The sequence below is a fragment of the Petaurus breviceps genome, unplaced genomic scaffold, assembly GCF_028583685.1.
Source record: "Petaurus breviceps papuanus isolate PSGF00001 unplaced genomic scaffold, PetGlider_PUasm1.0 37, whole genome shotgun sequence".
NCBI classification, from domain to species: Eukaryota; Metazoa; Chordata; class Mammalia; order Diprotodontia; family Petauridae; genus Petaurus; species Petaurus breviceps.
In genome coordinates, this window is record NW_027186296.1 from 11,515,463 (window position 1) to 11,529,586 (window position 14,124).

Sequence of the window (14,124 nt, forward strand, 5' to 3'; positions counted from 1 at the left end):
GTGTGTGTGTGTGTGTGTGTGTGTGTGTGTGTGTGTGTGTGTGTGTGTGTGTGAACAAATAAAAGAAGAGAGGAGAGGGGTTTCATATAGACATGGACTCAATTCCTGAAGAGAGGCTGGTACAACCAAGTAGTCTAGTCCTTCTATAAACCCAACATGTGCATGGTACCTACAATGGTAATGTTGAGGTACAGGCTCTGGGAAACCCCTTGAACTCTGATTAAATCTTCCCACAAGATGAGGCATTTGCCTAAGGCCATAAGCCTTTCATTATAGCTAGGCTCAAATCTCTTACTCTTACTAGCCTAGCCCTCCTTGTCCATCTACTTTCCACCCTTGATCCTATCAAAATATCTATACCCAAATCTGTTACCCTTAAACTAGCCTAGCCTTCCACGGTCAGTCATCTCCAGATAGGTCAGTCATCTCCAGATAGTCGCCAGCTATTTCTCACCCTTAATCTCATTATGGGAGTGCGACCTCATTTCACTTCTCCTCAAGACCCTCCCCAAACTCCTCCTCTAGACCACCCCTAGAGCCCTCCTACAATATTTCTGTATATAAACTCCATCTTGCCTCCATGTGGTGGCTGAGAATTACCTAGCACAGACTCACTCTGTCAGATTGTTCTGGCCAGCTTGTCCAATACAAGTGTCACAGATACGGAGGCTTCTTAAGAATCTACCCATTATGGCGAATCTTTAATAAACTTTGCTTTACTTTGGCTGAGAGAAGACTTGAGTCGAATTCATTTGGCAGGACCCAGGGTGTTGGTATTTTGGGGTCTGGAGCACCCCTAAACCTCAAACCTCAACAGTACCAGATTGAGACAAAGAAAAAAAAAACTAGGGAAATGAGGGTCCTACTGACTGGAGATACCAGAAGTTCTGGAGAGGGGATGGAGCCTTCTTCTATACCCAAATCTGTTACCCTTAAACTAGCCTACCCCTCCACTGTCAGTCATCTGAAAAGAACTTTCAACAGATGGAGATATGAAAGGAGAGAAGGAGCTGACAAAGGATTGGATCAGCCCAGATCAATCTCTTCACTGGTACTGAGTCATGAGGACTGTGTTGGTATCAAGGAAAAATAAGATCCAGCAGAGTAGGGGATTTCTGGACTTCCTAGTAGCCCAGAATTCCTCTTGCTGAGAGTGTCACCCCTGCTCTCTATCCCAGGGTAGGACCATAAGGACTACCTTGCTGATAAGGTATACCTTGCTGAGAGAGGTGGAAGTTCACAAAAGAAACGGTTGCTTGATTCTTCAAACACTGGCAACAATAAGTACTTTCAAAACCTTTAGGGTGGGGACAGGGCATCAGAGTAGGAAGTTTAAAGTCCTGTGTAGGTTCCTCAGCAAAGATGTCTTTCCATTAGAGGGGAAGGGAAGTTGTACTACTTAAATGCTTAGGTGTGTGTGCTTTGTGTTTTCTGTCAATTTAAATAAAATTCGTCTTTATAGCTAATGTCTGGTTACGCTGAGTTCTCTCATAAGAGAGCTGAAGTGATTTGGAGCAAGGGTTTTTAACCTTTTTCTTTTTTTGTCATAGACCCCTCTGGCTGTCTGGTAAAACTGATGGACCCCTCCTCCGAATAATGTTTTTAGATGTATAAGATAAAGGAAGCCAATCATATTGAAATATAGTTATCTATATCTATCTATATATAAAGAAAACAAGTTCATTGATCCCAGGCTAAGAACCATTAGCCTTAGAGAGACAAAAACCAAATTCCAGTGTTCATAGGGGAATCCTGAATGGGCAGAAAACTGAGCCAAATTACTGATGTTCCTAGGAAAAACCCTGGGTAGGGAAGTGAGTCATAGATTTAGATTTTGAGAACTGTAAGAATTGAACCAGATTTGTGAGAGCTGAACATCGTGTGAACCCAGAGATTCAGTAAAGGGTTACAAATCATAAGCATTTGCCCAAAGGTTGTACATTTAAAGTTTGAAACTGAAAAGGAAGGAGGAAGGCTAAAATTGACTGGTATATTCTCCAAGCTAAGCCACCTAAGAATGGCTACAGGAGTAGGAAACAGAATAGCCCTAAAGATGTCTAGAAATTCTCAGGAGACAAAAATTCAAGAAAGGAACTGGTGATGATATGACTGATAAGAAAGGCAACCTAGAAATTCCAAGGCAAAGAAACCCATCTAACCTCATAGATATCACTGAGGGTAGGATTCATAACTGGATATAGCTTTAGAAAGGGAATACCTTATTTGAAAGGAACACACTCGGCAAAAGCATGGTTTGTTGTGTGTGGGAAGGATGTGAGGGAGAACATGTGGGCAGGAAGAAATGTGAAGAATTTGGGTGTCGAGCCATCTGATGAATTCAATGAAGGTAGAAATAGAAGTAATACTGTCATTTCCTCCAAACTCACCCCTCTTCCAAAATTTCTTTTTTCTTTAGAAGGTACCACTAATCTTCCAGTCTCTGAGGTTCATAAGCCCAGTGTTATCCTTGTCTCCTCACTCTCCCTCACCCATATCTATGTAATTAATTGGCAATCCTCTTCTAACTCCCCAACATCTCTTGAATTTTACCTTTTCTCTCTACTGATACATTCGCTATCTTAGTTTAGGCCCTCATCAGCTCTCACTGAGATTATTACAATACCCTCTGGAGGAAAATGATTTATTATATTGTTTGGAAAAATTATCATAATTGCTTAGATACAACACTATGTGATTAAAGGCGGTCACCACTCATCATGTTGCCTGACCCCAGTAACTCTTTTAAGAAGTTGTTGGAGGAAGAATGTTGGAGGAAGCTACAAAGTATTTTTAGTTATCCCTGGTTCTGGATCCACCCAAAGCATTCTTTTTTTGGAGGGGGGAAGGCAGGGCAATTGGGGTTAAGTGACTTGCCCAAGGTCACACAGCTAGTAAGTGTTAAGTGTCTGAGGTCGGATTTGAACTCAGGTCCTCCTGACTACAGGGCTGGTGCTCTATTCACTGTGCCATCTAGCCATCCTGAAAGTGATTTTCTTTAAGTTCAGATCTGACTATGTCTTTCCTCAATAAACTTCAGTAACTCTTAATTGCCTCTCAAAATAAAATATAAAGTCCTCTGTTTAGCTTTTCCAGCCTGTTACCATCTAGCCCCAACCTTTTCCTTTCCTTAGTATATATTATTTCCCCTCCTTCACTCTGTGATCAAGCCAAACTGGACTTGTATTTTTTCTGCACATACAGTTTTCCATTTTCCATCTCTAAGCCTTGATACTATAGAATTTTTCATGCCTGGATCACATTCCTTCCTCATCTCAAACTCAAAGAATCCCTCTCTTCCTTCAAGATGTAGGCCCAGTACCATCTTCTACATGAAGCCTTCCTAAATGTGGTCTGAACCAGATTAAAATGTAATTGGGAAATATTTAACAACATCAATAAAATGCCATAAAATGTAGATAATATTACATTTAAAAACTAAATCAACATGCAGCCCGCAGGGATCCTTATGTATGGTTTGGTGGTCCACATTTCTATGTGAGTTTGACACCACTGCCCCACTGGATGGTTTTTCCCCACCTTCAGTACCGGGAGCCCTGAGGTTTCTTGTAATGGAAGAAGAGACAGGAAGCAGGCAGAAATGACAAAGGTATTGGATCTGAAGTACATGTTTATTGTGCGTTGGTCATTCTGGACCCCAGGGATGGAGAACAGAGGGCCTTGCTTGAGTGCTAGGGAGGAGGCTTATTCCTCATCATGCATCTTCTGTAGGAGAAGAGAGTAGAAGAGGTAAGAGAGATATTCTGGCAGAAGGGAGAATAACAGCCAAAGGTCGTAGCACAGGCTTGGGGATGAGGTATATCAGAATTCAGTAAGACTCTGAGGTGCCTAGGTGGTGCAGTTCATAGTGTGCTGAGCTTAGAGTCAGGAAGGCCTTGGGTTTGAATCCTGCCTCTGCCATTTGCTAGCTGTAGGACCCTAGGCAAGTCTTTTAATCTCTTTCATTTTCCTCATTCATTAAAGAGGGATAATAATAGCCCCTAAATCATAGGACTGCTGTGAAAATCAAATGAGATAACACTTGTAAAATGCTTTGCAAACCCCAAAGTGCTAAAAAAAAATGCTTTTGTTTTATTGTTTAGTTGCTTTTCAGTGGATTCTTTGTGACCCCTTTTGGGATTTTCTTTCTTTCCTTTTTTTTTTTTTTTGGAGGGGGAAAGGCAAGGCAATTGGGGTTAAGTGACTTGCCCAAGGTCACGCAGTTAGTAAGTGTGTCAAGTGTCTGAGACCATATTTGAACTCAGTTCCTCCTGACTCCAGGGCTAGTGTTCTATTCACTGCACCACCTAGCTGCCCCTTGGGGTTTTCTTGACAAAGATACTGGAGTGATTTGCCATTTCCCTCTCTGGCTAATTTTACAGATAAGGAACTGAGGCAAACAGGGTTAAGTGACTTGCTCAGGGTCACTCAGCTAATAAGTGTCTAAGGCTAGATTTAAACTCAGGAAGATGAGTCTTTCTGACTTCAGGACTGGCACTTTAAAACTGTGCCGCCTAGCTTCTCTTATTACTAATTCATTCAGAAGGTGTGGGACCAGATGGGTTTGTGAGGGATGTGTGTGTGTGTGTGTGTGTGTGTGTGTGTGTGTTGGGAGTTTCACTAGGGGCAAGAGGTAATAGCTTTGCTGACTTGTGTGTGTAAGGATGTCTCTGTGGGAGGGGTCAAGGAACTTTTTCTTTCTTTTCTTTTCCTTTTTTTTTTTTTTTTGGTGGGAGGAGAAGATGGTCCCTGGGAGAACCCAGGATCTCTTGAGATGTCTCTAAGAGAAGTCACAGTGATTTAAAGGATTTTCTCTGGAAGTAAAAGGTCAGAGTCTCAAGTTTACAAAGTCTATATTTTGGGGTGGGGAATCACTCTACTATCAACTTTAAATATCTTGTGCCTGTAGCTTTATAAACCTGTGGGAGTTACCCTGTTATGAGCATTAGTCTCCTGGGCAGGACTCTGCTAGTATGAGGCTCTGACTTCAGAATTACGTGGGTTATGAGGGGAGGAGCTGAAGACTATGCCTGTGCCACTGGAAAAGATCTGGAGGTGGAAGCAAGCTAGTGGGGGCAGATATGCATGAGGCTATAGCCAGAGCCTGTTCCCCAGAGTGGGGGAGGCCTGGGGTAATTTACACTAGAAATCACAGAGATGGTCAATTCCTCCAGCCAGCTAAAGAATGGGGACCTGGAGAAGACTCTGGTTGCGGATTGTTCTGGTTTAAAATTCTGAGCTGTAGGGTCATAGATGTAGAGTGGAAAGGGACGTTAGAGGTCATCCAGTTGACCCCCTTCATTATACATATGAGGAAACTGAGACTCAGAGAGGTTGTCACTTGACTAAAGTCACACAGCTGGCAAGTAGTAAGCTAGGATTTGAATCCAGGTCCTCTAACTCTAAATCCATTCATTTACCATGGCTACCATTTTGTAAAGTTGGATACATGCTGTCGGCATTAATTACACCTTTGCTAAAGAACAATGATAGGTACTGAAAAAAGGGACAAGAGGAGAAAAAAGGTGCCAGAGGTAGACAAATGGGTGTATGTAGTGGCTATGGGCATTTTGGAATATATAACTATAGCTTAACAGTTCCCCAGTGAAGCTGGTCCTTTGGTTGGCAAGATTATATAATTAAGAATGTAGGGGAGATAGTCTGGATAGATGGGAATTGTCTGTAACTTCTGGGACCAACTCTGTTGGGTAGTTGTCATGGTCTCCATGTTCCTTCATAGAATGAGAAGATGGGAAGAACTCAGGGAGTATATTTTGGGGAATCACAAATTGAGGTCTTGGCCTAAGGTTAGGGCTTCTAAGGGTCAAACTTTAAGCACTTTGGGCTTCCAATTCATGAATGGGGGTTGGGATATGTAATGATACTGCTTAGGGTGGGAGAAAAGAATGTCTTGTTGCCTTATTTCATGAGGCATGAGGGTGTCTTACAGGGCTCACCTTGGCACCGATGTCACGGCTCTTGGCCCGAAGCTTGTTGACCTGAGACTCAGCAATGTCAGCCCGTTCCTCAGCCTCATCCAGCTCATGCTGGACCTTCCGGAACTTGGACAGGTTGGTATTGGCCTGTTCCTCCTGTGATGGATGAGAGAAGAAAGTAGGAGGGGTCAGAAAGATCTAAAAGGAGCATAAGCCATCTCCTTCCTGAGTGTCCATCTCCCTTCCCATTCTGAAGACTTGGGTCCTCTGCCCAAGATGAAGGCCTCTAGACATCACATCACTTTCATGTGTCAAATGTTCGGTAGTCCCCTATTGCCCATAAAATGAAGTCCAAACTCCTTAATCTTACCTGCCAACCTCATCTCTTACCTTTCATGTGCACTACTAGTCTCCTGACAATTCCTTGGACATAACATTTCCTCTTTCACTCCATTACATATGATGTTGCTTTCACTTGGGTTGCCAACTCTAATCCTTTTGGTCTAAATTCTAATGCCCATCCTTTGAGGCTCAGCTTATATCTCTCCTCCTCAGCTTAGGAGCCTTCCCTGATCAGCCACCCACATGCTGATCTCTCTTTGCCTCTACTGCCCGTGACGGTTACACATTTTTGTCATTTAATCACATACTGCCTTGTGTTATCCTAGGGTTGCTTTGGAAGTTCAAATCCTAATTCCTCCACTCTTGAAGTCACATATACTTAATGTCATAACTGTACTTAGGTAGAGAGGAAATAGCATTGACTTGGTCTCTGAAGACCTGATTCTGCCGCTTTCTAGTGGTGTGACCTTGGGCAAGTCACTTCAACAGTTTGAGCCTTAGTTTTCTCACCTATAAAATGGGATAAATGACACTTGTACTACTTTCTTAACAAGGTGGCTGCAAAGAAAGGATTTCATAAATTGCAAACCCTATAAAATCTGAGCTATTGTTACTCCTTTCGCTCAACACAGCAAATGTTTGGTAAATATGTGAGTTGAACCTGTTGTGTCTAAGTCCCATTGTGGGCAGCCCTTGCTTACCGCCTCCTCAGCCTGCCTCTTGTAGGCCTTGACCTTCAGCTGTAGTTTGTCCACCAGGTCCTGGAGGCGGAGCAAGTTCTTCCTGTCCTCCTCTGTCTGCAGTGGGGAAAAGAAGCCAGTCGGGATGGGGAGTATGTGCATGAACGAAGGGGTGAGGACAGAGATTCACAGCAGGGAATAAAGGGATGGGGTTTTGAAGGGAAGGGAATAGACATTTATTTAGCACCTACTATGTGCTAGGCATGCGCCAGCTAGGTTTCACAGTGTTTGGAGCACCAGGTCTGGAGTCTGGAAGACTCTTTTTCCTGAGTTCAAATCTGGTCTCAGACACTTCCTAGCTGGGCAAGTCACTACCATCACTACCTTGTTTGCCTCAGTTTCCTCATCTGTAAAACAAGCTGGAGAAGGACCTAGAAGGCCACATTTGGTTTGAGGTCACCGGTTCCCCACCCCTGTGAGCCATAGCAAAAAGTACCACAATTCTGTGCTTTAGCTCTAGAATGGAAGGAGGTGGAATGTTTCTGGGAAGGCAACTAGGTCTTGTTCTAGAACCAAGACAAAAGTGTAGACTGGTGCAACAATATGGGGCTATCAGCATACTCCAGTTTGGGGGGTGAAAGCACCAACTTAAATGTTACTGGGGCATGGGAGGGGATTCCAGGTAATTCTAGATTCTAGGACAACTAGAATGGTTTTAATGTGAGTGGAGTTGAGGTTAGGGTTAGAATCACTGTTTTTAAATACATGTTTCTGGAAAGAAATTTTGAACAGAAAATATGGCAGAGGAGATTAATAAAAACGATTTAGAGCAGGGGTTCTCAAACTCTTTTGATTCTTTGACTCCTTTGGCAATTTGGTAAAGCCTGTGGACCACTTCTTAACATAATGCTTCAAAATGCATAACATAAAATAGGGTCATAGAGGAAATGTTAAAATACTGATCTCAAAATATTAAAAAAAAAACACCCCAACAAATTCTCATGCCTCCTCCCTTTGCAAATCTGTTCATGAACCCTTTGAGGGTCTGTGGAGCACAGGTTAAAAACCCTTGGTCTAGAGTCAAATGGAGGTAACATTATTTCCAGGCATTGTTTTTCTAGATAGATCTGTCTTCTGTAGAAGATCTGTCTTCTGCCCCTAAGAACCACAATGAATATTACCACAATGTATTTTTCTTTTGGTTGAATCAGAAGAATATCAAGTTATTTCCCTCCCTCTGATTTTTCCATTGCGTTTCCCTCTCCTATCCCCCTAGTCTATTGACTCTTCATAGGATGGTCTGAGAAGGTTCACTGAGCTGAGATTTTGGACACTTAGGTTTATCTCTATTATCCCTGATCTGCTTGCTTATGTGTCATTGGGCAAGGACCAATTCTTTTCTGTGCTTTCTCAACAAGTGGGATAATAGTCCTTATCTTTGCCTCCAGGGCATAAGGTGAGACTGTGTGAGAAAAAGGTGAGGATCTTTGAATTTCACAGAAAAAGGCCTAGAGAAAGTCTAGATCTTATTTCTCTAAGCTCTTTCTTCCTCTGACAAAGTAACTTTTTGGGTTGTCTCAGAGTTTTCTGTAACTTCTGTCTTTTACTGAATTATATAGTTGAACCTGGCAATGACCCTTCTTTCCCCTCTGAAAAACAAGTGGAAAGTGGGATGTGTTACTCAGTCACTTGTGCGAAAACCTGGCGTCATACTAATTAATTAAGGCTCTCAGGAAAACAGGTCTAGGAAGGAGAAATATATTTACTTTCCATTTACTAGTAGAACATTTGTGGAGTTCTAGACTTTAGAGTACTTCGAGAATATTTCTAGCAATGCACTCTGCACTTGGCCACTTGTACCATCATCTCCAAACTGGTCCATCATTCCCTCTCCCTCCCCCCATGGGAAAGAGATTCTACCACTGGAGCCATCTTGGGCTTTGAGAAGCCAACTTTGGCCTTATCTTTCTTCATTCTGGGTCTCCATCACACTTCTAGGGCATGAATGCCCTCTCTACCCCCAGCTTTCTAGTTATTTATTTCTCTTTTAAGTGTTATCTTCCTGGATTAGGATGTAAACTCCTTGAGAACAGGCATTATATTGCTTTTGTTTGTACTCCTAGAGCTTAGTACTGTGCTAGGACATAGTAAGTACTTAATAAAGGCTCTATCTGTGAGTAGTTGTATATATAGCTTCTCTATGAAGTAGCAGATTCTAGAGCTAAGTTGGGTGACGTTCCTGAAAGACTAGCTCTAGCTTCAGCCTCCTAGGTCACAGTGCCTGGATGTGGCTCTGACTCTCTCTGATGGGGTTCTCCAGTTGCCATCTGGAGAGCTAGAGCTCCCTATGTGTTCTCTCTCACCTGGTAGGTGAGCTCCTTGATGCGCCTCTCACATTTCCTCATGCCCTTGACCGACTCAACATTTCTTTTCTGCTCTGACTCGAGCTCATTCTCCAGCTCCCGCACCCGGGCCTCGAGCTTCTGCAGCTGCTTCTTGCCTCCCTTGAGGGCGATCTGCTCAGCCTCATCCAGTCGGTGCTGCAGGTCCTTGATGGTCTGCTCCATGTTCTTCTTCATCCTCTCCAGGTGGGCACTGGTGTCCTGCTCCTTCTTCAGCTCCTCGGCCATCATGGCTGCCTGGGGTGTGGGGAGAACAAAATAATTGAGTAAGACCCTCCCTCAAAGATCACCAGTATTTCATGTTCTATCCTTTGTCTCCCAAAAGCATTTGGTTTCACCCTAAGCTAGAGGCAGGACCCACTGGATGAGAGAGCTGTCATTTGGCAGTGGGGTTAGACTTGCTTTTGCATGGCCCCACTGGGAGAAACTGGTTAACAGTGAGTGAAAATTTTAGAAAGTCAGATATCAGCTTAATTGAAGGGAAAATTCCCCAACAATTAAGATATATGTCAAAAAAAGGCATAGTGGTTTCTTCGATTCAAGGTCTTGAAGTAGAGGATGGATGACTGCTTCTTGGGGATATGGTACAGGAGATTCTTGTTCAATTAAAGGTAGGACTAGGTGACCTCTGAGGTCTTCCCAAGCTGTGAGATCCTTTATCCATAATTGTTTGACTGACCTGGTTTCAGCTTTCCTCTGTCCCTCTAGTCATTCAAACTAGGGTTATGGTAATTTGGACTTAGTCCTTGCATTTTTACCTTTTTACCCCAGAGCCAGGAGGAAATATAGGAGGCAAGAGGACAAAGCTAGTAACTCACATCGGTGATGGCTTTCTTGGCCTTTTCCTCAGCATTCCTGCACTCTTGCAATGACTCTTCCACTTCCGACTGAAGTTGGGACAGGTCTGCCTCCATCTTCTTTTTCTGGTTGATTAGGCTGGTATTCTAAAATAGGGGCAGCAAAAACAAGGAAGAGGATTTAAGGTTTTCTGACCAAGTCATGGTGTTGGGTCATTTCTTTCCCTGTGTGAATGTACCTTTTTTCCTCTCTCCTGTGGAAAGCCTTTGAGGACATTTGGATGTGTTCTAGATCAGATTTGTAGAACACAGGAATGTGGCTTAACACAGGAATGCCATCCTCAACACTACTGAGTGCACCCAAATGAGATTAAAATGTAATCAGGAACTATTTAACAAAGTAGATGAAAATACAATAAAACACAGATAATATTAATTAATATGTGGTTTTCCAAGTTAACATGTGGTCCTAAGGAATTCTTTTGTATGGTTTGGTGACCCCATTTCTATTTGAGTTTGGCCCCACTATTCTAGATAGCTCTTTCTGTTGACTCATTTCTGGAGAAAGACCTTACATAGAAGAGAGCCTGGAGTTTTAAATTCTAGTCTCAGTATGAACATGTAGATACTGTCAGAGGAATAGACTTAGGAGTGAACAGAAAAGCTTAAAAGGAGATGGTCTAGTCTTTGGCTGCATGGAAACAATCCCATAAAAATGTCCTGTACTACAGTGACAGAAAGAATGAATGTATGAGTAATGGATACTTTCATACTAGGAGGAAGGACTGGTCTTTACTAGTATTTAGAGAGGGACTAAGCCATTGATTAAATGGTATTATTTCCCAGATTACTAGATTGTTGAACTGCTCATAACAATAGCATTTTAAAGTTTACAAAGTACTTTCCTAACAAGAAACCTTTGAGGTAGACATTGTGAGCACTATTATCCCTCTTTTATAGGTTGAGAAAATTCAGATTCAGAGACGTTGACTTTCCCACTGTCAGAAAGCACTGGAAAGTGGTGGAGTTAGAAGAGGAAGTCAAGTCTTGGGACCGACTCCACTACTCTTTCTACTATTTTCTATTGTCTCTCTAGGACCTGGGTCTAAGATGACCATCTTAGGTAAAGTGCTACATTACAGTCAAATCATAGATGTATTTGACTTAAATGAATTCAAACTTCTAGACTGACCCAGAATGAGGGCTCCATTGGCCAATGACCCAACTGCTTCCTCCTGGTCTCCTTCCCTAGGGTCTCCTATACTGGCTCAGCAGAGGAAAGTGATCAGGTTGCAGTTCATACCCTGGCACTCAGTTGGGCTGTGAAAAGTTCCTGGGGCTTTCTAAATCTTACTTCTCTTAACTTCTTCCCCAGTTGTGACTTCTAGGGTGTGTGTAAATCCCGGGGGACACCCAGGCCTGAGAAGAGATTTGCAGCATAGGCGCTTGTTAGGCACCTCCTATCAGCAGGGAGCCTCAGGATGGGGGAAATGCTCTCAGAAAACCCTATTGTTTATCCCCTTTCACATAGTAAATAAATAAATGCTTGATGACAGGTCAGCTGTTGTCTTTGGGTTGTGTGGAAGGTGTTTCCCTATTAGGTTCCCCCTGAGTAAGAAAGTAATAGAAGTTCTGGCAGATTGAAAGTAGTGAGGGCATGAGAGAAGACTGAAAAGGTATTCAAAGCTTATCTGGAAGATACATGCATCTGCTTGACAATACTTTGGGAGATAGCCCTTGCTCAAATCTTAGCTCTAACTTCAATCTCTTGCCAAAGCAGTACAGCCTTCTGATGAGGTAGAATTCAAAATCAGCTGATTGAAGGGAGCTCTGTTTTCCCTCTATGTAATTTTCATTTTACAAGTTGACTTTAGGGGTGGCTAGGTGTCTCAGTGAATAGGGTACTGGCCCTGGAGCCAGGAGGACCTGAGTTCAAATCTGGCCTCAGACACTTAACACTTATTAGCTGTGTGACCTTGGGCAAGTCACTTAACCCCAATTGCCCGGCCTTCCCCCCTCCAAAAAAGAAAAAAAAAAAGAACAAGTTGACTTTAGATATTAACTCCAATACAAGATGCTACTCCATTGTATACTCTGAAAACAAAAATATTAAGCCTGAAGTCAGGTGGCTTGGATTGGATTGGATTCGAATCTCAATTCTGATATTTCCTAACTGCGACTCAGATCAATTTAATTTCTCAGAGCCTGAGTTCTCCCATCTATAAAATTGAGGATAATGATTCTGATACCACCTACTTCACAAGGTGGTTGTGAAGGAAGTGCTTTGCAAACCATAAAGAACTATGGATTATTATTTTTAGATGATTTCATAAAAACTGGGCCAAAAGAACTATCCTAGAGCATATCACCAAATTAGATGCTTTCCCTAAAAGAGCAGCGCCATGATGTTTTCACCTGGACCCTGGTTTGGCAGGAAGTAGAATAATACTGGGTATTAGATGTTCATCAGAAATAGGACAGAGTCATGGGTGTTCTGGGTGCAGATATCTAGCAGGTTTTCACCTGCATAGTGAGCCCCTCACCTGGGAGTGGAGCAGTTGCACCCTCTCACTGGTCTCAATCAGCTCCTGCTCAGCCAGCTTCCGGGCCCTCTCTGTCTGCTCCACCACCTCCCGAAGTTCCTCCAGCTCTGCTTGTAGTAGATTGTTTCTTCGATCCACAATGGCGATGTTCTCCTTCAGGTCATCATTGGCCCGAATGGAGTCATCCAACTGGATCTGGGTGTCCTAGAGGGGAGAGGGCACTTAAATCCAGTTCACACACAAGTCAAGACATAGGCCATGACGTCATTGATCCTCTTTGAAAAATGAAGGATGAACAACAGAGTAGACTATCCCAAACCTCCTCTATGTTACTGACTATCCCCACCACTCTCTTCCTGCTTTGAGAGAGGAGCCTGTGGCTTGAGGATGAAAAACAAGATTTCCTGGGGAGACAGGAATCATAGATCAGTAGAAAGAGTGTTGGATTTCAAGGCAGAGGTCCAGGCTCTATTACCTATTGCTTCTGTGACCATGGGTAAGAGACTTGACCTCTCTCGGCCTCAGTTTAATATCTGTGAAATGATGTGTCTGGCTCAAATAGCCTCTAAGACATTTATGCATTTGTGAACATTGGTTTTGCTTGATTACGTATATTCGTTCCAAGAACTTTCCCCCTCCTCCCATGGGGGTAGGGAGATGGGAGGAAGAGAAAAGAGATACTTGTTAATGTTTTTTAAAATTCTAAATGACTTCTAAGTTTTCTTCCAAATCTATATCTATGATCCTGCCCTTCTCGTACCTTCTAGCCCTCCTCTCATACACTCACATCTTTGCTGAGCTGATTCTATAATGCTATAATTCTATAATCTCTTGTGAGCCTGAAGGCCAATTAGTCAGCATACAGAATGGATAGAACCAGAATATATTCAGATCATCAAATGTTGGATCTGGAAGGGACTTGAGACATTATCTAGTCATATTATAGATGAGAAAACGGATGCCCAGAGACCCAGGACTCAAGCCTTGCTCACTGTGCTGACGGTCCAGATCCAGATAATATCCATTCTCCTACAAGTTAATCTTGTTAGCCGTTATTTCTCTCCCTCTTCCCTTCTGCCATCTTCTGCAGTCTGCTACCCTACTCGGTATTTAACAAATGCAGTCAGATGGTAAAGCGAAAGGAATGTTGGTCTTAGGTTCAAGAAGATCCCAGCTTGAAGTCTGCCTCCACCAATTACTAGCCGTGAGACATCAATAAATTATGTAACCTCTTGGCCTCAGTTTTCTAGTCAGTAAAATGGGGATACTAATAGTCCCTACCTCCCACAGTTACAGCGATAATCAGATGAGATAATACACTTAAAGTGTATTATCTCACTTTAACCATTTAAACCTTAAAGCACTAAATAAATACCAGTCATCATCATCCCTCATTCGCCTGCAGGCCTCAGTTTCACTTTCTTCTA

The 14,124-nt window shown here is 42.8% G+C and overlaps 1 protein-coding gene across 1 annotated transcript in view; it reads right to left on the reverse strand.

The window, feature by feature from the left end:
- Positions 1-3,615: 3,615 nt before the first annotated feature.
- Positions 3,616-14,124, reverse strand: part of MYH6 (myosin heavy chain 6) — a 43,733-nt gene continuing 33,224 nt past the window's right edge. The window contains exons 31-36 of the mRNA XM_069097621.1: positions 12,698-12,901; positions 10,176-10,301; positions 9,319-9,594; positions 6,977-7,072; positions 5,955-6,089; positions 3,616-3,723 (exon numbers count right to left, since the gene is read on the reverse strand). Of these exons, the coding sequence (XP_068953722.1) occupies positions 3,703-3,723; positions 5,955-6,089; positions 6,977-7,072; positions 9,319-9,594; positions 10,176-10,301; positions 12,698-12,901 (858 nt within the window). The 3' untranslated portion in view covers positions 3,616-3,702. The remainder of the gene's footprint in view (positions 3,724-5,954; positions 6,090-6,976; positions 7,073-9,318; positions 9,595-10,175; positions 10,302-12,697; positions 12,902-14,124) is intronic.